At 38.5% G+C, this 23,476-nt stretch overlaps 1 protein-coding gene across 1 annotated transcript in view; it reads right to left on the minus strand.

The window, feature by feature from the left end:
• EYS (eyes shut homolog) overlaps nucleotides 1-23,476 on the minus strand; it is a 940,845-nt gene that overhangs the window by 270,287 nt on the left and 647,082 nt on the right. Inside the window, exons 33-34 of the mRNA XM_049818234.1 lie at nucleotides 5,837-6,027; nucleotides 4,011-4,102 (exon numbers count right to left, since the gene is read on the minus strand). Of these exons, the coding sequence (XP_049674191.1) occupies nucleotides 4,011-4,102; nucleotides 5,837-6,027 (283 nt within the window). The remainder of the gene's footprint in view (nucleotides 1-4,010; nucleotides 4,103-5,836; nucleotides 6,028-23,476) is intronic.

A 23,476-nucleotide genomic window follows, 5' to 3' on the forward strand; every position in this document is an offset into this window, starting at 1 on the left:
ATTGTTGTAGCCACAATATTCCATTATCACGAAATAACAGCATGAATAGCAATGCTGCTATTTTACTTTCAGCATGAATATTCTGGTGAACTATGAGAACTGGATATAGCATAGTGTCTGACAGTAATATGCACGTTTATTTGCAAACATTAAAATGTGTGACATTTCTTTTATTCACACCAGGAATGATTTCTGTGGGATAAAGGAAGTAGTAAAATGTTCCCCTGTAAGCAGAAAAGGAAGATGTTATCACTATCTAATTTTCACTGTATTTCAACTCGCATTACACAACACTCACTACTTTTAAGTCTATTTCTTTCATTTAGTATGATATTGTAAAGGCGGTATATTCTTTGCAGACGGCTTATCTTCAGTAGGTGAAATGCATTGCTTTTAGTGAATTTGAAAGACAAAAAACTTTCCATCACAGGGCCACATCAAAAGGGTTCCAAACAATTAGAAATACGTTAAATAATGAGAATGAGCAATTTCTTCCAACAAACAAGTACAAAATCATTTTTATTTATTACCCATGATGCCTGTTCATAATACTTAACATCTGCAGAACAAAGACAATCCCACACTGTGCATATCCACTATGTTAGAGTATTCAGTATCTCCTACACTCCCACCCTGACTTCACCAAGTTCCCAGATACCATTGTTCAATACTTAATTTACTCACCTCACTGCAAATCAGTTCTGAGAACATTAAACAATGTTTGCAAAGCTCTAGACAGCTGCTAAATAAGCTACAGCAATTTTTCACTGAAGTAACCTTAAGTTTTACTGTGCCATTTTATACTATAGTTGATTAAATGTTAACTTCATAAAACAAGTAACACATATTTCAAGAGTTACTCTATCAAATCTAATTGCCAATAACATATATTTGTTAATAAAGAAAAAAGTATGTAAAGCAGTGGTTATACTTTTCCATACAGCATATACATTTTCTTCATTAACTCAAGCACATGTAAAGATGCAGTAGATGAAAACAGAAGCAACTTCTAAACAAATCTTTCTGAATCTGCACCATTACAATTTTAAATCTTAGAATCATAGAATCATTTAGGCTGGAAAAGACCTTTAAGATCACCGAGTCCAACTGTTAACCAAACGCTGCCAAGTCCACCACTAAACCATGTCCCTAAGTGCCACGTCTACACGTCTTTTAAATACCCCCAGGGGTGGTGACTCCACCGCTTCCCTGGGCAGCCTGTTCCAGTGCCTGACAGCCCTTTCGGTGAAGAAATTTTTCCTAATATCCAATCTAAACCTCCACTGCTGCAACTTGAGGCCATTTTCTCTCATTCTATTGCTAGTCACTTGATAGAAGAGACCACCATCCACCTCACTACAAGCTCCTTCCAGGTAGTTGTAGAGAGCGATCAGGTCTCCCCTCGGCCTCCTCTTCTCCAGGGTGAGCCACCCCAGTTCCCTCAGCCGCTCCTCATCAGACTTGTGCTCCAGGCCCCTCACCAGCTCGGTCGCCCTTCTCTGGACACGCTCCAGCACCTCCATGTCTTTCCTGCAGTGAGGGGCCCAAAACTGAACACGGCACTCGAGGTGCGGCCTCACCAGCGCCCAGTACAGGGGGACGGTCACTTCTCTTGTCCTGCCGGCCACACCATTTCTGATACAGGCCAGGATGTTACTGGCCTTCTTGGCCACCTGGGCACAGTGCTGGCTCACATTGAGCCGGCTGTCGACCAACACCCCAGGTCCTTTTCCGCCGGGCAGCTTTCCACCTACTCTTCCCCAAGCCTGTAGCGCTGCATGGGGTTGTTGTCACCCAAGTGCAGGACCCGGCGCTTGGCCTTGTTGAACCTCATACAGTTGGCCTCGGCCCATCCAGCCAGCCTGTCCTACCCTCCAGCAGATCAGCACTCCTGCCCAACTTGGTGTTGTCTGCACAACGTCATCTTAAAACAATGGCCAAAACCAATTCCAGTCTACTAAAGTAAGTAGAGTGATTAATTAATAATTGCTCACTAATTAGCCTGAATCCCATAAATGGTATGTGTTCCTTCTCTTTCAACAGCAAAAATCAGTGTGGCCCATCATACTTGAGCTCTCCTGAAATAATTACCATTCTCCGCAAATGAAAGAAGATAACTCTTTCTTCCTTCCTTTTTAGGCTCAAAAGGAACACCAGAAATAGAAATTGCGTTGTTTTTCTTTCCAGCTATTGCCATAGGCTGATTTATAGATTCAAGTAATTTTCTGCTTGATGGAGTTGGGGTAAAATGCATAAAATAGGTGCACTCACATCATGGTACTTAATACATCTGAGTAATGTCAGTGACATGGCAGTTCTAACGCTCCAGCACCAGGGGAAAGGATGTTTTTCTTTAAGTCTCCTGCAGTACTGAGGGTTCAGGTATTCATACGTTTGTTGTCTTCACGACCTTAAATCTTTCTTAAAATGAACAACAAAGGAATAAGAATAGAATTCTAATGGATTAAACTAGATAACAGACTAAAAACTTTATGTCTCCAGTCCTTATCCACTTTCTCTGTGTCACTTGAGGTTTTTTTAGCTTTCTTTGTTTTTCTCCCTCAGTTGTCTTTAATGGACTTGCAGAGTCCTTGATTATTTAGTCACCTTTCATACAGAAGCTGTTCAATGCCTTTATCTTTATATCTCTTCTCTAAAAAAAAAAAAAATTCCAATTCTACTTTCTCTATTCTGAGATTGAGAGGGACTCAAAACCAGAGAAATACACAGAACCGCGTGTTATTCACGATTTTAGAGAATCCCACTTTTATCGGTGTCATAGTGGTGTCTTCTATTCCTTCCTGGTCAGAGAGGAGCTTACATTTGCTTTTATCTTCCATTAGCATGGTTTGGTTTTACGTTATTCCCTTTCTGGGTGATAAGCACAACTTCAGCGAATTACTGACTTTTGCTCCTTGCGTTAGTTTGCATTGTCTTACGGCGTGGTCTGGAGCTTAAGCCTGGTCTACATTGCTGGAAAAAAATATGACAGCAATGATAGCTGAAATGCAGCAGCAAACCACGGTCCGTCTCACTGACTACTCACTGCTGCATCTGAGGCAGCAAGGCACAACATAATGGATATAATCAGCACTACAGATTCTCATAGAAGATAAGGGTCCAGCTGTAGCTGCCCTGCAAAAGTGCTTCATTTAGCTATGTTTGGACAGATATAGCTGCAAAAGGCTTATTCCAGTAAAAGGCTTTTGTCCCTTCTGTACCCCTCCACAAACGTTTTAGGGAGTCATTTGCTCCTGAGAGACAAGCAGACAGCTAGCTCTCTTACTTCTTGCTGGACTAGAGGACTTAGACCTATTTTAAGGTGTCTAATAGGAACTGGGCACCTGAAAAGCTCACTAAGACTCATGCCTAATTTTCCGATGAAGTGAAAACAAAACTTTCTCTTCCAAGTTCTTGAAAGGTTGTGGATTCTAACAGCACAGACCTTTGGTCATCAGATATATCTATGTACAAAGAACATGGAAAACCTACTACCTACCTCATTTTCCTTTCATTTTATCCTCCTTCAGTTGCAAGTATTACTTTTCCAGGAGTAATATATCTTATTGTGAGTTGCAAGTCAGTGACAGCAACAAAAGTCATGGCGCAGCTTCTGCCTATTTATCTATTTTCCAAGATTGTTCTATTAGTCACACTCTCATTGTCAGAAATGCAACTATTTCCTGGACTAAGTAGCTTGGACCTACTGCACTGCAGCTTCCCTGCCTGAATGTTTATGTTTGCTATGATACATGATTTCAATGAGAATAAGCTTATTTCCATTAAGCCCATCAGTAATGTGATGAGCACTGTCCAACTGTACTATAGTTTTAAACATTCTTTCCATAGACGTGTTGTAGTCCACACTACCATAACATGATTTTACTGCACACGCTCAGGTATCACTCATAGCTAATGAGATATAGTATGATTGGAATTTACTAACTATCCAACCTAGATGATCTTCGAGGCAATTATAAACACAGACAACAGTAAAATATAAAACTTACCTAATTTGCACTTGATACCAGTGTCCATCATCCACTCTAGCAGTAGTAGTGATGTTTTTGACTTCTGCTTCTTCATCACATAAAAACTGGTACTACAGAGTGGGAAAAATGCTTTTATTACATTAAAGAGTTACAGACTCAGAAACTCGAATTTAAAAATAACAAATGGTTTCATAAAAACCTGAAGGATGTCATGTGTATCACACAAAACTAATGTTTCATTAAAGATCTGGGTCAGGAAGTCTATTGTACCAGAAATATACAAGCACACATATACACTTCCTAGCCTGCATGAAAATGCTTTAATCTTTGTGCATTGAACAATCAGATATTATGGGCCTGATCTGCAAAGAAGTTGACCATCTGCAACCCAAAATTAACAGTGGTCAATGGGTGAATTTTACTTACCATTTTATGGCCTCCTTACACTTCCAAACACGTAATGTAGCATGCAGGCGTGAGCATTTTGGAACACCATTTAATTTCCTATACTAATGTGAACAAGCACTTGATTTCATGGTTTGTCTACTTGTAATTGTAGCTTGATTGTGAGCTTAGAACCATTTGTTCATTGGGCTTTAAATCTGCATTTAATTGACCAGCTTTGTGAATGATTAAGTGAATTCAATTAGTTTTAACATGGCACACTGGGATCTCTGAATAGATTTTTGTCAATTAAAGTACTTTCATATTTTATGGTGCTTATGATATGTTAGAAAAATATCTTTCTGCATCATTACTTTACCATGAATACAAGTAAGATGGACTTAGAGCCGTCAACATTTTCTAAACCTCGGATAACTTCCTGCCCCTGACTAATCTCATTTGTTCTGGATAGTCACAATATAATAAAACACAGTAAATCACAATATAACAAAATAAAGTAAAAGGCTATTTTCTTATTTTGCTGTTTATGTTTAATTTATATATCTTTTTAGTATGATCATGCTCTTTAGACACGAAGGCAAATAACTCAAATATGCTGTTCCTAACAGCCATTTCACAATTTTTACAGAAGAATATAATTACAGCCGAGCTTTTGGAATTTTTTAACAGGAAAATGGAAGATCCATTATGAGAAAAGTAACTTCTCGTTTAATATCTTTTTATAGCCCCTTCAGTATCTGCCCATCTCTTCATAAAGCTCAAGCTTTATCTCTCAGAAAAGAAGGAATAACTTGCCAAAGGTAGAGAAATACTGGGATACACATTTTACTCCTTAAAGTTTATAAACAAATGTATTCCTATTTAGTTTGTCCATGAAAGCCAAGAAAATGTTTTTTCTTGTGATCCTGTGGAACTGTGAATTAACATGATAGGTCACATAAAAGGCTTCTACTCAGAGCCACACAGTAACAAAGATACACTCTATTCCCTTACACAGTAAATCTTCCCATGACAATTCACTCAATTCCAGAGCCTCCCTTGTAACAATTTTAATGAACTTGCACTTGAGGAGGTTCAGTTAGTTTAGGCTTTGTATATAAAACAGAATACCTTAATTCGTACCAGTTGTAAAGACAAAATCTACATTCTTTATTTTTGTCTTTTAATGTGTACTCTTTCTATAAGACATTCAAATTATAATCACTATTCAAGTTTCCTCAAGCACCAACTCTTGTGAGGCATACTAATCATATTAGCCATGAATTTGCCCTAAGAGATAGCAAGTTTGACAACTGTTTTCCTTAAAATACTAAATAATCTCCAGACAGTGTAGCTCTATCTACTATCTTCTACAGGAAACAGAAAAAAAAAATTAAAATTTTTTACAGACATTAACTTTTTACTTACTTCTCCTTCAGTAGGAGATTTTGATGCCTTACCTGTAAGGTGCCATGTTTGATGAAAAGCTGAATTAAAAAATGTCCTTTTGTTTCTGGGCTCTGTTCAATATACAGGAGTCGTCCATGAGGTTTATAGGTCTTAAATTCCAACTGGATGAAGTTTTGCACATTCAAATGCAAGCCTTGAAATTCCAGGTAAGAATCACCATAATAGCAAGCACAACTAAAATCTGTAAATAGAAATTTGAGAGGATATAAGGATGCAAAGACATTTTTCTTCTTCACCCATTGCCTTCTTTTTCTGCTAACAGTAGCAAAGATATAGGATACTCTTTTACATCTGTCAAGGAGACAGACATGAATCTGAAAATTTACGTTAGGTTTCTTCTGTCAAAGAATAACACTGAGAGTTTCTAAAACTAGACATAAAGGTTTAGGTCAAATTATATTAAGCAGGTAACTAGGATCAATGCCTGAAAGAAAAGGCTATGAAGAGGATAGTACTTGGTACGTATCTAGCAGCTTTGGCTCCGCATGAGTCAATACTAAGTTTTTTCAAAGTTAGGCATTCACATAATTTTTGATGCACGAATGAACGAGTTTGAAGTCTTTGCAGAAACCAAATGACATGGAAAGGCAGGAAGATATTCCACAGCTGAATTATGAAATTGGCATCTTAATCAAATATGTCAAGTATTCCTGCCTAAAACAAACAATGGGATGTTGCTAGGGTGAAAGCTGAAAACTTCCCTTCTGACTACATCTAGCTTGTCTGTTTGATTTGTCTAGATCCCTCTTAAAATTCAGCAGCCTGTGCCACACCTGGCAAGGGCAGATGCAGCTCTTATTTAAATGGAAAAGGTATGTGAATACATGGCTGCAAGCCCATCAGATGACAGAGTGCACTTAAAAGTGGCTGCTTTTTCTTTTTTCTCTCTCTCCCCCTTTTTTCTCCTCTGTCCTTTCCTTTTCCCTCTTCTCTCCTTTTTCTTCTCCTCTCTCCTTCCTTCATCCTCCCTTTCTTTTCTTCCTTTTTCTTTCTGTCTTCCTATTTCTTTTTTCTCTTTTCCTTTTTTCCTTAATTTCTCTAATTTTTCTTCCTTTCTTTTCTGTTTCTTCCCCCCTTCCTTTCTTCTTCCTTTTTTATTTTCCCTTCCCTTCCTTTGTTTCTTCCTTCCTTTTCTTTCCCTTTCCATCCTTTCCTTTCTCTTTCACATGTTGTGTTTTTACAAGAGTATCCAACACGCACATGGGTAGCCCCATTCACACACAAATGCAGTCATGCACTTCTTAGGTATTTTTACTTGCCAATATTTAAACTGACCGACAGATCAGCACATTTATCTGCTCATAAGGAATTAAAAAATTGTGTCCTCTTCCACACACGTAACACAAGTTTAGTTGTTCCATTTTAGCACAGCTATGGCATTTTCATGTTTGCACAAGCAGAAATAAGCTTTAGTCTCACCTGATGAATCACACAGCATACAATTATTTGATCAACTTTATGAGACTGATGAAAATTTAAAGAAATATTAACAGCTCACCCATCTTACTAAAAAAATCAGTGCAACAATATGAACCTAGATACAATGCATAACACATAGTAAGTGCATAGTTCCATTTCACCTGGCTCCAATTTCACTGAATCATCTACCCAGGGATTCCAAGCATCTTTGAAGGTCACAGGTCCTTTTCTATTTTCCAAAGCAGGCAGAATTTTAATCTGTTCTGACACCAACTCCAATAGCAAATACATTACTACATATGCTTAAATTCTAAACATCAATGATACTGGGATAAGTTACAAACTATTAACGTTGCACTCCCGTATATCACTGTAACACTATGCTGAATTTTATCCACTCATTACTTTTCAGAAACGTATTTACAAAGTCAGAGTCACTGTGGTCAAATCCCAAGCAAAGCTCTTCTCAACAAATTCTCAGGAAGACATGAAAAGAGAAACAAGCAACAGATCAGTAATATATGCACACATACAGCACGAAGTAAAACAAACCAAAAATTTCAAGCAATACCAATCAGTGATCACAGATGAAAAAAAGATGACCTTATAAGCGTAGTGTATTTAATCTTTAAAAATTCTGTTTTGAAATTTAAGCCTGTATATGTAAATTTCAGAAAACTCAATTAAAAAAAACCCAACAACAACATACAAAATTGCACAGAAAGCTTCTTCCATTTTATAAACAGGAACAATTTCTCTAAGAAAGGGCAGACACAGCTTTAGAGGATTACCTCCAATCCCTAACCCTTTTTTGTTGTCCTTCCTGAGCTTGTCACTGAGCACTATAATTTTCCCTCATTCCATCTGCCCTGAACTGCCCCTGCACATGGTTTCGCTTCTCCCGTGAAACCGCTCAGTCAGCCCCACACTCCTGGGATACTGATATCTAACCACCTCCTTTTCTTGACTCCACTTAGGGGATCAGCTTGGCTGAAAGACAGCAATGTTGCATGGAACATCTCTTTCCTGCAGTCCTAATTCCTTCTGTACCTTCTCAGGTTTTTGGAGGTGGGCTTTTTTTGTGTTGTTCAGCATATAATTAGGTAGACACGGGAGAACAGGTCAAAGTTATGTCAGTTCTTTGGTACTTTGCTAACGCAAGGCATCTGAACCCCCAGGTCTCACTACAAGAGAGTAAAATCTGTGAGAAGAAAAAATAAGAGGTGGGCAGGGGAACAAAGCAGTTTATTCATGATTCCTGAAACTACAGTCTAACTCTGGTAACTGAGGCCAGACTGGATTATCCTCTAAATTTCAAGAAAGAGCTGGTGGCATCTACGTTTAGCTTTCCATGTGTAATTGTAGTAAGTACACAGAGCACTGCAGACAGGAATTGTACTTGACTCTCACTGACATCATGTCTTTTTATCTTCTTATGGCCAGAAATGATGCTGCCTTGCAAGACAATACACTCCATTATTCCATGGATTTAAGGCCAGTTTGGCTTCTTATGGGAAATATATTCATGCTGCTAACCAGAAAGCTTTTTAAAGGGATCAGCTGCAGTAAAATTGCTGCAATTGCTTTATGTCCATAAATACGGAAAGAGTTAATGACAGAAAGCACAGAAGAACATTTAGCAGGCTCCAGGTTTTTGTGAAACCAATAAAAGCATGCTACTTGAATCACAAATGGTTACATACCTTACCACAATAGCTATTAACAAAACCCACTGCTGTGGTTTTACCTGTAAAGATTCTCACAGTTTGTAACAATACACAATCTCTTTTTATAGAATGTAAGCTTTGCTTATAATCCTTCTACTACACTTACATGCGGCTTTTTCATTTCACCTTTAGAGCTGGCTTCCTAGATTGCTATTTGTCCTAAAGCAGAGTGCTCGTCACCCAAGCCTTTAGAAAAAAAATAAGAAAAATTGAAGCTGTGTTTTCTCTTTCACTCTGAACGCCTAACACTTGCTTTCCTAAGAAACAGGAAAGCCCTTTGGCCTGTAAAATCCTTGCAGTTGTAGCTTGTTCCCCTGTGCACATACAGCTCTCCGTGTTTTTCTGTTGACACGAGTTCACATTAATGTCCGAATGTTAAAAGGTTTGAGACCTAGCTCTAACTGTAAGCACACAGGCAGGCAGATCTGCAGCCCAGCCAACTGGCAAGCTTCATTAACTCCTGCCAGCACCTACTGGGTTTCCTCTGATCTGATGAGCTTCAGCTGCACCAGGTTCAGAACGGAGGCCTTCAAACTTAAAACATCTCGAGAGCTAGACGGCTGTAAGTCTTGGCTTTTCAAGGCAGGCAGAGATAATAAAAACTTTTAATACGCTCATGAGCATATGCTCCTGTGGACAATGGAGCTTCTGCCTCTGGATATTTCTGTGTCAATGCATACCCTGCAGTTTGCATGGATTCAGGCACAGAGAGGATTACAGTAACACTTTTCTTCTTTCTACTGCAATTCCTTTTCTGTTATGCTACACCTTCGAATAAAACACTCTCCTTCAAGCTATTGTTTTTGCCTCTTTCACGGACACATCTTTTACGTCATTAACTATTCTTTTAATTAGAATTAGAATTTCAACCACCGCTGAAGGTTCCCACATGCAAAAAAAGCTTCAGGTGAGGAAAAGTAATTGCCATGACAGAGCAAGGGTCCAGCATCATGTTCATGCTGAAGATGGGAAGGTTTGAGGGGGACCTAACAGCAGCATTTTGGTACTTACAGGGATGTCACTGAGGAGACAGTCAGGCTCTTTGTAGACAGGAATGACAGGAGGATAAGAGAAAATGGTCTTAAATTGAAACAGATAACTTCCCACAGTAGAAACACACTTGCTGTCCTAACTAGAAAGAACTCATGCCTCCCCAGCTTTGCAAACTCTGACAGAATATAAAAGCAATGTTAATGGATAACATTAGTGATACGATACCTTTTTCTTTTTTTTTTTTTTACCTCTTTTAGAGCCTCTTGTTTCAGGTGGCCTATGCATGGAGCAGTGCTTTTTCTTTACTCTCAATGTGCTGAAAGTACCTCATCTTTCATTTTCTTTAAATTTCTATGTTTTATCACCAAAAACTGCATTTTTTTGAGGCTTGACATCTAATGAGTCATGTCAATCACTCTCTTTTGCATTCTAAAATGAGGTCAATCATTCCAGTGAGTCCTGGAGGACAGTCACAGCAAAATTATCCATAGGTTTTATTCTTTATTCCCTTAAATACAACAAGCCTGCTTCATATATGTAATAAGCATTTAAAAGGCTTTAGCTTATTTTCAAATGAGTCCCATGTTCTTCCGTACGTTTTACTTAGTCTTTTCAGCTGAAACACCTCAAAGACAGAGCAGAACAATGATCTTCAACCATTTTTTCTATTTCGAGATGCAGTGCTGTTTCACTGTGGTATGCCTCACCTTTGGTTCCACATAACGTACCCACAGTTACAGTGAACCTATGTTTTATGCTGTCAAAGAAGTCTGTGCTGCATGACTAGCAGAGAATTATAGTTATGTTTTTCTCTCAAAGTTGAAAAGTTCTCTAATGTGGCATGCTAGACAACAATAAAATGTGGTTAACATCCAGAACCGTTGCCAGTGTAGCCCACAAGCAGCTTTCAAGCAAAGAAAAACAACAGTTATGAATAAACCCTCTTTACTGTTCCTTTGTCATGCTTACACAGAGCTACAGATTTGAGTAGACTGCAAAATTCTTCTGAAAGAAAAACATGGCTGGTTTAGAGCTCCTGTAATTCACAATGTACACACGTCTAGCCTAAACATACACATGCACACATGTGCAAACACATACCTAGAATTCAGCTGCCTTAAAGGGACTGAAAATCAGATCCTAAACCCCAGGAAGCTCCTTCCTTTTTCCTGCAATTATTGTGTGTCTTTCCTTTCCTCACACATGCATCAGTCATGCCTGTTGATCCGTATTTTGTCTTAATGTCTTCATGTTCAAAAGCCAGCCTGCAAAGCTGTTGCTAGTGAGATCTGCACTTACCCTCCCTGCTCACTCCACAAAGGGGACAATTGGCTGTATTTTTCCATTAATTTTCACTTCTTCCCTCCATTCTGTCCAAGAGTTATAAAATACAGTTGGAAACAACAAAATAATCTTTACATACAAGACTTTCTTACACAATTCATTTTTCAAAAAAGATATATATGCACAAACAGCACAGAACTTTAGAAAGCAGAGAAGTATAAAGAAGCCAAGACTACAACACAGACTGAAATTCAGAGATTTCTAATCATATAAGTAGCAACATTCTGTAACATAGACTTATTTTATGGGAAGTGGAAGTAAAATCCCCTTTTAAAAATGTGAAGAATGTCTTTGTTTATTATTTACAGTATTTGGATACTGTGGGAAAAATGGGCATGAAACTTTGTTATATCCAGGGATAATAGTAGATTATATTCACAGTAATAGTTTCCATTTTCTACATATTGAGAGAGAGATATATAGGTAATATATATCAAATTTCTATATGTATAAAATACATAAACCACACACTTTTTAAAATCTCTTGGGAAGGAGGAAAAGAGTTTCTTTTAAACTATTCTGAATTTTTTACATAAAAGAAAACTCACTGAACACCAGTGAAAAGCTCTATTTTTGTCCCTTTTCTGTGACTTACATGGGCCAAAAAAAAAGAGGTTCTGGAGAGCTCCCCATGGAGAGGAGGGATTAGAATGCTGGACTGTGCCCAGCAGTGTGGACTATGCCTCACACTGGCGTATGGTAGGTGCGAGTAAAACATTTGTGCTCCAACAATCTTTCAAAAGTATAACTTAAAATAAGTCCATTTCAAACTAAATGGAAATCAGTTGTACATTTTTTTCCCCAGGTATAACAGTTCGGAGAGCACTAACACCCGCACCTTTATTCATGAATGCAGAGAATTACTGAATTACTTCGAAATTATTTTAGGATGACAGATACTCAGTTGTAATGCCTAAAATGAACATCCCAATGTCCGTTGATTTCTATTCCAATTTTCACTGATGCCTGCTTTCTGACAGCCAAACTGCCGGCCATTTACAGATGGTCAGGTCAGCACTTTCGATTCAACTTCTTTTCAGAATCACCTACTGCAGGTAAACTGTGGCTATGCTTTACCTTGCCAGCACAATTAACTACACTGTATTTCTGGAAATAGTTAATTGCTATTTATGTAGGTAACATACTTGTATATTTCAACACCTTCAAGCTCCATATTTATTAGCAGTTAATCTAAAATTGTTGGTTTTCCCCTCTCCTCCTCCTTACACTTAAAGAATTTGAAGAAGACCACTCTCATGCAACGTGACCTTTTTGTACTGCTGTTACTTGCCTGTGAGCAATGCTTTAATTGCCAGTTTTACCTACTTACTTTCAGATGTCAAACTCCATCTGCCTCTTTTGCACTCAGACATCTATCAGAGCCCACTAGAGTATCTTTTCCTGGGTTTAGCAAATCCTTGCTGGGGCCCTGGGCCAAAGCACCTTTTGGTATATTCCACTGACGTTTAAATTAGACTGACAGAAATGTCTTCTCTAAAAGCAAGACTACAGCAGACTGCTATACAAGACATGTCAACTGCCCCAATGGACTTGAAAATCTTTATGGTTTTCTTGGCTTTGCATTTACCACTGAGAGGGTTGCATGGAATGCTTCCCTGCTACCATCACTGCTAAATGAATTCCACCAATAATTCAACCAGAAAATACAAGGGCACTACATAATGGAAAAATTGCTGATAATTGAGAAAAATTCAGGATAAGATATATGTAATACAGCTTAACCAAGTTCAAGGTTTGTAAGAATGGGAGTATAATAAAAACTGAGGCATTTATTCTGTTGGGTTCTGGTACTAAAACTACTTAAAATCTCTACAGATGAAGAGGAGCATGACAACCCTGGAAGTTTCAAGCACTTCTGTTTTAATTTGGTATTCTGCTCACGCATTCTTTGAAAAAGTATTTTTCTGCCTACAAATAAACACAATTCGTTTCCTAGAAAAGTTCGCACATGGAACAAGAACAGTGAATGCTATATGCTTATGTATATACTGCAGTAGAATAGCAGATATTGTCTGATTTTTTCTTAAAAGTACACATAGGACAGTAAATAAACTAGTTGATTGCTGTACCTTTAAAAAGAATAATTTCCCTACACCTTTTCACACATATATTGGCTGCAAAGAACTGAGAAAATTCTAAGTCTTGGCCCCTCCCTGAACTCAGAGAAAAGGGGGCAGAGTCCTCTGGCAGTAACCCATTTAAATTACAGGAGGCACCTGGAATGTAATTAGTGCAGGAAATTGTTTTATTATTATCATTAAAGTATAAATAGTTCCTAAAACAGGATTCTGTTTCATGCTGAAGTGTGGATTTTAACATCAAAAACGCTGCATGACTAGATCCATTAATTACGATATTAGCTTAGCGAGATGAACCGAGGCTTGTGTGACTGCTGTCCGCCACTTGCACAGAGATTTTTCAACACGCGGGCTAGCTCAACACCACACAGCTAATGGAGAGAGGTGTTAAGTCTTACTGCAATCAGCAGGGGAGTAGAAGAGATTCTCTCACTGAAGGTATAAAAACATACATATATATATATATATATATATATATATATATATAAAATCAGGAAAAACCTCAGCTGTGTGTGGCTCTGTTTCAGCTAAAGCCTTTGTTGTTTCTTTCCTTTTTAAATGTACCATCAGGGACAGGGAGATGATCACCTGTTATTACAGCAGAAATCAGGAGCAGCTCTTACCTTGGGGATAATTTGGCCGGCTCTCAGCAGAACGTCCCAAGCCTCGCTAACATCTTTCCCTCCTGCTGCCCTTTCCACAAAGTGCTGGCGGCTGCCACGCAGCCAGCACCAAGTCCAGTGCCACTGCTTGCGGCTTGCTCACCCTCAGGGCTAGGAAGCATTAGAGCCATGACTGGGAGAGAAGCAGATGGATCCAGAAGAAACCAAGCTTTTTCACTTCTACTCATAAACCAACCTGCTATTTTCAGTCTCTTACAACTAGACTTTGAACAAACAGAACTGAACTGATTTTAACACCTTGTCTACTGTTTCAAAGATTACAACCAATATTAATGGTCACAGCACGAAGTGTACATAACAGGGCTTTAAAATGTCCTTTACAGTATTGTAGGTTACTCCAGAAGGCAGTTATCTCCCCATTATTCAGCATAAATAATACAGATGGGAATAGCACGATCATCAAAACCTTACTATGCATTGCAAGATCTGCACACTAAAAGCACAAGGTTTTAAGTCTACAATACAAGAAAACATAGGTCAGTCATCACGCCTACCCCCCCAATACCAAATGAATCACTTAAGCAAGATTATTTTCTGACTAGAAAGAAAAAAAATCCTTGTGAAATACGGAACAAAACAATATTTCTATCTGGCCAAACCCACTGGTAGAAGGGATGGATTTCATGGTGGTTTGTTTTTTCTCATGCAGTCAAAAAATCACCATGGAGAAGGTGCATGGACTATCCAACTATGAGTGTTGCTTGAAAGAGGCACTTTCATAATACTGTATATTCCATGCATTTAGTTGAGGATGCATCTAAGGTATCTAGTCTAGCAGAAGGATAATGGAACTCTCTGTGAATAATTAGTTCTTGTTCCAGATCCAAATCTTCACAGATCCAACATTTTGATTTAGCAATTCAGCTTGAATTTGCTTAGCACTATGCTGCTGTGGGAGAAGTGGTGTTCAGTTGATTTGCTGACAAGTATTCTCAGGAGTGTGCTTCTTCCTGTTGAAGGTTATTGGAGAAATTCTTGTGGAGTCCCCAGATTAAAACTGTGCTCGTCCTGAAAACCATCTCTCCCCAGTCACTGATGAAATACTGTGGCAAGATGGCATTCTAAGTCTTGCACAGTAGCTATGCTTGTTCCTCATAATTTATAGTAATTCCTTTTACCTGTTCATGGCACATACCTCAGTAAATTGACAGCTAAGTTTTATCTGTTCTGGATTCATAAGTAAATATGTAGTATTTACTGCAGTTGCAACTATGCATAAGCCCATATTTGCCCAATGAGTTGCAGTTATATCGGCCAAACGCACGTCTGCATCTTCAGCATGCCTTGTTTTGGTCACAGCTACGTACACCGGCTCTCAGAGTGTGCCAAAACTGTTACTGGGCAGGTACGTCAGGTGCAGAATCTGTCTTTATCTTGGACAACCGGAACCTGAAAGCAGTCCCAACTGAAGCTGCACTTTCAGAAATGGGCAGTATTCACAGCAGTGCCCTATCGAGCTGTCTTTTACACATAGGGCTGGTGCTATCGATTCTAGCGGTGAAGCCATGGTGCTCTGAAATAATACTTCACTCGCCTCTTTTCTGGTGAAGTTGTGAGTCTTTCAGCTAACATCTCACATACAGTACTGTGTTCAGCCTCTCTGTATCTCTCTGCTTTCCCTTCCCCCAAAGCACTTTGCAGTGCAAATATGTGGCTGTCTTATGAAAGAAATACTAAAGCACTCAATTAAGAGCGTGGTGAGCCTTATTTCTACTTCCTTCATCTCACGTCAAGTATTAGAAGCCTGCAGGCTCTCTTGTGTGCTGGTATGCGTTTTCTTCCCACTTAACTCATGAGTTCTAATGAAGACCTGCAAGCAAGCAAAGCATCAACAAAAAACCACACAGTGAATGTTAAAAACACTCATCATTCACAGTATTAGCTTCCTCAACGATGTCCAATAAAGGAAGCGTAAGACAGATGCATACAACGGTACCATTTTCTGTTCCGCTTTCCGAGTCACAGTGGTCTAGGGTCTGCTAATGTGAACAAGTACTATGGAAACAAATGCTGTCATGAATATTTAAGAATATAAATACGGAATGAATCATTAATAACACAGCAGACCAATGTTACACGACATAAAACTCAGTGCATGTTTTGAAGGTCACACAAATGAAACTCTGATTAAAAACAGGATCAGGAAATTTAGTAGGTATCATTTATGACACATAACCTATTAGAGAAAACCAAAACTCAAAATCTAAAATAGATGGTTCATAAATTTTAGAGAGAGATATATATTATAATATATAAGGTATTATACTATAGTCCCAGCTGCTTCCCCTCCTGTTTTCTATGTGATCTAGTCACTTGCAACTTATAAATGCAAAAATTCTTATTTAGTAGCCTTTTAATATTGGAACTGGCAGCTCAAAGGATGGGGAAGATTCAGAATGACAGTGCTGCTTAGGTAATTTATTTCAAAATATACATTTGAAGTAATATCTATGCTGAAAAATTTATGTTTGCATTTGGAGTTCTAGTGTAAGCACTGTAGAATAATTTCCCCTGCGTAGAAGAATTTACAGTGCAAAAGGAAGCCTTCACCCAAATTTTCTGTAGCAAAGATTCTGCATGAATCATGAAGATAAGATTAAAGTGTGCAGACACAGGACGTCTTCCAGAATAACTACATGTATTGAATTTGTCCGTGATAATGAAAAATGAGAAACTTCTTGTTGCTTCAGGGTACATACATGTGTTTGTATAGTGCTTGACTGCAGTGTCTTTCATTTAAATGCAGATTGGACTCTGAAGAAATTAAACTGTGGTTGGGACAGAATTTGTAGAAAGTTTCCCACTTTTGATCATGATTATCAAGTTAAACAGAAAGCTAACTGCAAACCTAACTGAGGGGGCAGAAATGGCTCTTCCACAACTAAGAAGAAACCAAAGTCAGCTCTAGCAATTCCAGGAGATAAATGAGAGGCCTAGTATTTAAAAGGAGCCTTCTTTGCAAAGGGACCTGGAGTTCTGCAAACAGTCTGCCCAGTACTATTGTTCAGATGGATACCTTCAGATATCTTATTGTGATTTAATTCAGAATGGGCATAAAGCGACGGCCAGATTAGAACATGCCATACTAAATTTTATAATTAATTCCACTTCATCTGGAATTACTTACCACCTCCTTAATTCTTATGCAATGGTTACATTTTAGAATCATGAGACAATTAGGAAGAAGATGACTAAAACCAGTATATACACTTGATAGTGTTTATCTCTAAGGTAAAAATTAAAAGAAACCTCAGTTCTTATTTGGCAGGGAGTAAGATTACTTCTGGGTCGGTATAAGCAAAAAATACCTTTTTTTACATATTCCAGATCTTGCCATAAGCAAAATGTCTCCTTTATATCGAGTGAACTGTCTATGTTCACACATTAGAAGTCTACAGTCATACTTTTGTGATGTATACCATTCATTTCTGCTGTATATTCTACTGAGAGGATGCCATTTCAAGTTCTCCACTATTTTTTCTCACACATATTTCATTACAAAACAAAAACTAACTTAAAATATGAAAAAGCACCTGTTTCGCTGTTTAGATTTTGCACCCAAAGGTGCAATTGCCAGAGGTACAGCAATACTCTTTGCTGATGTCCATATTAATCAGAGTAATTCTCTTGCTCTGTTCTATTATATGGGTCTAGACCACAGAAACAGCTGCACAACTTCATGAGCTGATATAGAAATCATGCTAGTTTTATACAGTTTTTAGCTATACGAATAATTGCACTTCCTGTGTTACGGTAACCCCAAGTTCCTCTACTGTGGAGTTACTGTAGATAGAGACAATACCCTGACAACTGCTGTTTGGCAATTCACTTAAAAGGCAAATCTACTGAGCTTCTCCGTAACTTCAACAAAATAGTCTATTCCTTTTACTAGTTTATCAACAAATTCCCTGTGGGTGTGAAAGTTTATTCCACTCAAAAATGTTGCTAGAGCACAAAATGCCAAAGAGAAAAAAAAAAAAGAAAAAAAAAAGAAAATGTACAGTAATTTATGTTTGAGACACATTCTGAAGGACAGCACCAGTTCAGAATTAGTGTCAATTAAAAGGACCGCTTGTTCAATGGCTGGGTTATCCAATTCATCCGTACAAAAACTGGAAAGCAGCCCTCTATCACATTGTCTTCCTGTTCAGTCAAGGGAGAAGAATGCCCAGTGGGAAGTTCACCCCATCCCAAGACAACTTTCTAAAAGAACGGAAGGAAAACTCTGCAAAGGCTTCTTTTTCCACTACTGAAAGATCCTAGATCACCATCTTCCATTAGTCACCCAGAGAACTACTACTGTCTATATGGAGAGTGCCTTGCCCAAGAAGACAGCAGGAGTTTTTTGTTTGGTTTTACAAATCTCTGTGCATTCAAGTAGCTGGGCCACTACAACTGCAGTCTGCTTTAGGAACGGCCCCTTACTGTTTTGAGTTTGAGTGGACCAGATATCTATAATTTCACGTCATGTATTTCCTAATATGCCTACCCCCCTTTAAGATAAAAATTAGATATCAATAAGCTGGTTACAAAATGATCCCTGTTTCAACTTTATACTTATTCATTAGTAGCCTTTATGTAATTTTCTGACTATGATTGTTTATATTGCTGAAATTACATTAAGTAGAAGTAAACCCAGTGAATTTTCTACAGCTTGTGCATACCACTAACACTTAAAAACAGTCTGTATATTTATCTTCTAATAAAAAAAAAATCTTTGTAAACAGGGTGAAAACACTATCTTACTTGGTTCTGATATCTCCAATCTCCATGAAATGTAAACAATCAAGACAGAGATATCTGAGGAATTCGAGGAAGGACTGAGGTACCAAATTACAATTTGTATAGGAGCTGGAAATAGTCTCCTTTCACAGCCAAGCCATTGCAGAATTCTTAGTTGTTGTTCTGTTATTCCATTTTCTGCCCAATCTGGCAATACGCCAAGCACTTCCATCTAAATGCACTTGTTAACTCTCACAGAAATCTAAAATTCACCTCTGGTATGCCCAGTGTTTACCAGTCCTATACAAAATACCATTTAAGAAAAACAATATTGTCCCCGATGCCTCCAAGTAAAGATTACTCAGGAAAACCAAACTACAAATACTGACTTATGCTTAAATACCACACAGCAGCAGCCACTGAGGAATACTTGCAAACACTGCATTCTGATTTCATCAAAACAAAGAGAAAAAAGTCTTCAAAAATAGATTACTATTTGAGAGCTAGAGCACATTCTATTTTATTTCTTTTGAAAGTTAGACAGGAATTGTCAGCAGATATAGATAAGGGCGGAAAAACCTCTTATTTATACCAAGTAAAATTTGGAAAAAAAATAAAAAATTCTAATCTTGGGTACTATGACAGTGACTATTCATTTACCCAACTCTGTTTAAAATTCTCTCCAAAATCCTAGTTTGATTTATTAGAAACGTTAGACAAGAAATGCAAGCAATTTGACAGAAGTATTTTCAGATATACAAAACTTATAAAAAAAAAGAATAGCTGCCTGCTATAGATATTTGTATGACATGATTTTCACCAAAAACATTCATATGAAAATCACTTGGTTAAAGAGAAGCATTTTATGATTTAAGATTTATTGTTTTCAATTGTTAGTATGTCAAAAGTAACAAAATAGTTGCAGTGCATTTCATAACAACAGGAGCATGTGCTGTGCACACTTTGGGGGGAACAATCATTAATGAAAACCAGAAAGAGCCTGGAATACAAAGGCTTTGTCCTGAAAACTGGTGTTAGCTCAGTACACAGAGATTCAGAGTGTAATCTATAGTATGGCAGTATACAATGCTTGTATTACTTAGGATGGTGTTCCCAGCGTTAGATAAATATTGAAAGCACTGATTATAACTGTTGTTGATGCCATTCACTGTGTCTTTTTTTAACTGCTTTGTAAAGGTCCTACAGTTCTTTCTCTTCATGGGATGGGAAATTTATAGTCAATTTCGTTAAGTAAAATAAAATTTCAGGCTAGCAAATTAAGGCTATGCTTAACATCCCCAAGTGAATCTCTTTCTACCTAATATTAAAAATAAAATGTTGGGGAAATAAATAAAATTTAAAATAACAGAAAAGAGAAAGACCGTCCCACAATTAAGGACATATGAAAGATCTAGCCAGTGTCTTTTACAGCCCACCCCCAGATTGTTATTTTTCAATTGAATACATTCACATGATTTGACGCTAACTGATCCAAAATATCAGAAATTCATCTTATGTCTTTCAAATGTTCAAATTCGAGGTTTTACAGGGAAGTAAAATCCCAACATTACCAATTGTTAGTATTAAAACCACATTCTCAAGGATAAGAAAACTCCATGGCTTATGCTTTCATCAGCTTCATTATGAAGCTTTTCCTTCTGCATAGGTATAAGTTTTGTCAACTTGCTAAAGACAGAACCACAAACGGCCTGATGTTTAAAACTTGGCTGTTGTAAAGGTCTAATGAGGATGAGCTTCTTACTGTACGGGAAATGAATTAAAACTGCATTAAACTAATCAGCTCATTGAGCTTTGTGCACAGCTTTAAGTTCTAAGGACTTAAAACCAGCTCCCTTATTTAAAGTACAAAGCAGGCTTCTCCATCCATAAGGAGCATAGCGCTAAGCCCTCTGAAGGAATGAGCCGCATTTTCTTCTCTTATATGGACAGCAGGCATATTTAATACATGACAACAATTCACACATACAGACATATTACAACCAAGGAAGAGACATATATATTACAGTACCTCTCTGCCTGAAGAGGTTTAACCTACAGGTCTCATTTTCCTTAGGAGTGCTATGGATCATATTCATGTCTTAATAATGCCATTCTGCAGAAGTGAATGCAAAATCCACTGGGACAGAGAAAAGGAGGGACATGTCCAAGACTTTTAGCTGCAGCCTAGTGAACAAGGCTGTCACCTGGCTAGAAACCTCAGAGGACTTGTGGATTGTAACAGGATTTTGACTGTATGACTTCAACTGTACCACAGATACAGAAAAGAATGGAATTTAGGTCATCTTTTAACAAGGAGAAATTCTATGTTGTCAAAAGAATGCACCATTTTTGTATGGGGGCTGAGAAAACATTTGTAAGAATACAGAATAGAAGATATATTTGCAAATGAAATCTGGGAAAGATTATGCAAATACGGTGTTTTGTATCAGTTGCATTATGGCCGGAAAAGCAAGAAGAAAAAATATAACATAGCTTTAATGGGTTAAACCTCTTATTTAGTCTGAAAAAGGTATAATCAGATATACTGGGCTTGAAATAACCAAAACTGATGTAAAAATAGCTATCTAGAAATCCAGTTTGCTAAATAATGAATATTCTCCTTCTGTTTTTTTTTATATAATTCAGGGAATTACTGACTGAGCACCATCTCCACTAGGGTGATCACGACCAAATCCCTATACTGTGGCTTTCTGCCCCCCTAAAATGGGATCAAGAACTACGTAGTACTTGGGAAATTAAGCATTTTCGAACAATAATCCAAAACCTGTATAGGAAGCAGGAACCCTATCTAATGCTAGATAATAGAAACCAGGGAAGACGGTGGCTGGGACTCTGACCCCTCCTCAGCTGCCAGGTGTCTGATTAAGGATCGCACGCAGATCCGTTTGCCTGGAAGCTGAAGGCCAGAATTTTCTGCTGTGCATTGACATGTACAATTGCACTTTCAAAGAACTAAACAGGGATCATTATTTTCCTTTACAGCAGTGCCACAGAGGTGATGGTAGTGCCACTGTTCATCTTTTATGCTACAAAGCAATTATTATACTATTCAGCCAGTGGGAGACCCAGGTTCATTTTTTTCTGTGTCTAGGACTCAATATCTGTATCTTCTATGTATTAGCAAATGTCCTAGCTAGTAGATAGAAAGCTAGCCCAGAGGGCATTTTGTCCCTCAGAGTGGCAAAATCCATGAAAAACATAAGTGAGGAGGAAAGTACAGACTTTGTAGCCTTAGATGAGGGCACTTATCTGAGAGCAGGGAGACACAGGATGATTCGTATTTGCTTTATGGTGGATGGAGAGAGAGGAACTTCTATAACATGATTTACCTGAGTAATTTTAGATGCATTCCTTGAGATGAATCACACCCTAAAAACATCTATTTCTCTGCATAAAGGCAGTCTAGTGTCAGACTCCAAATCCTGCCACAGGCAAAAAGAGAAAACACCATTTACATGGCACCAAGAAATCGGTGTTTTAAAGGTCTCATAGCACATACTATTAATTAATACAGAAATGCCTCATTAATTAATATAGTTAAAATTGTTACATAATAAAGTCTTCCCGGCATCAATCCCTTTTCTTAGCTGTTATGCTCATCCCTCCTGTGTCCTGCTGGGTCCCAAGGCTGACTCTTCGGTCCTCCTCAGGAATGACGGAGGTGGGAGGTTGCAGTGGGGTCACAGCGAGCTGTCAGCATCCTCAGGTCTCCACCAGAAAAAGTGTCACTTTTCTTTCTCCTCAGGCTTGGGCTCTGCTTTGGGTTCTTTTTATTAATTTCCCCGTCCCGGGCTGCCAGCTGCAGGCTGGCAGTGGCCCCAGCCCCAGGCACACAAGGGGCTGCCTGTGGTTCACCAGGCAGTGAGTGGGGGTGCATGGCGGGGTGTTCCCCCCTCCCCAGCGGGGCCACCCCCCGAGCTGAAGCTGGAGCAGGGCAGGCAGGGGTTAAACCAGTGACACCCAGCTCAGGCCATGGGGAGGCTGAGCCCGAACCCCTGCGCTGCCCGGTCAGCGCACGGCCAGAGCATCCCTCTGGTAAGGGCAGAAATTGTATTTACTGGGCTGCACTAGTTACCTAGCTCCCATATGGACATCATCATACATCTCCACGGTTAGGCATGATGCAGCCTATCTTCAGTGCCTCAAGTCTCGCTAAGGACAAACTATGGACTATTAATGACCAAGTGTAAGACAAACAGTATCTACTGCAAATTAAGTCAGCCAAGTCGACTTTTCTGATGGGATTAAAAGTTACCCTGTATGTCCTTGAAAGCAGGGGAGAAAAAGAAAAGGAGCAGGATGGGGCAATGTTGGCACTAAAATTGCCAGTTGGTAAAAACAACTGTACACCCGCAAGGTTCAGAGAAGCATCTATTCACTCGTGTGCAGCCGTTAAGAGAAGTTCAATTAACTCAATGAAATCTTTACCTTCGTCTTCTCTCACAGTTCCCCCAAATGTCTGAGAAGGAAGCTTCACATTGAAGGAATGTGGGATGAGTCCGAATTCAATGAACTTAAAAATTAGACACTATGGTTTTCCACATAAAACAAAGAAGTAAGTTGTACGGCTGCTTTTGTGGACGCTGAATTAAAGAATGCAATACCCAGTTTGTCTCATATAT

The sequence above is a fragment of the Accipiter gentilis genome, chromosome 15 (genome assembly GCF_929443795.1).
Source record: "Accipiter gentilis chromosome 15, bAccGen1.1, whole genome shotgun sequence".
Classification (NCBI taxonomy): domain Eukaryota; kingdom Metazoa; phylum Chordata; class Aves; order Accipitriformes; family Accipitridae; genus Astur; species Astur gentilis.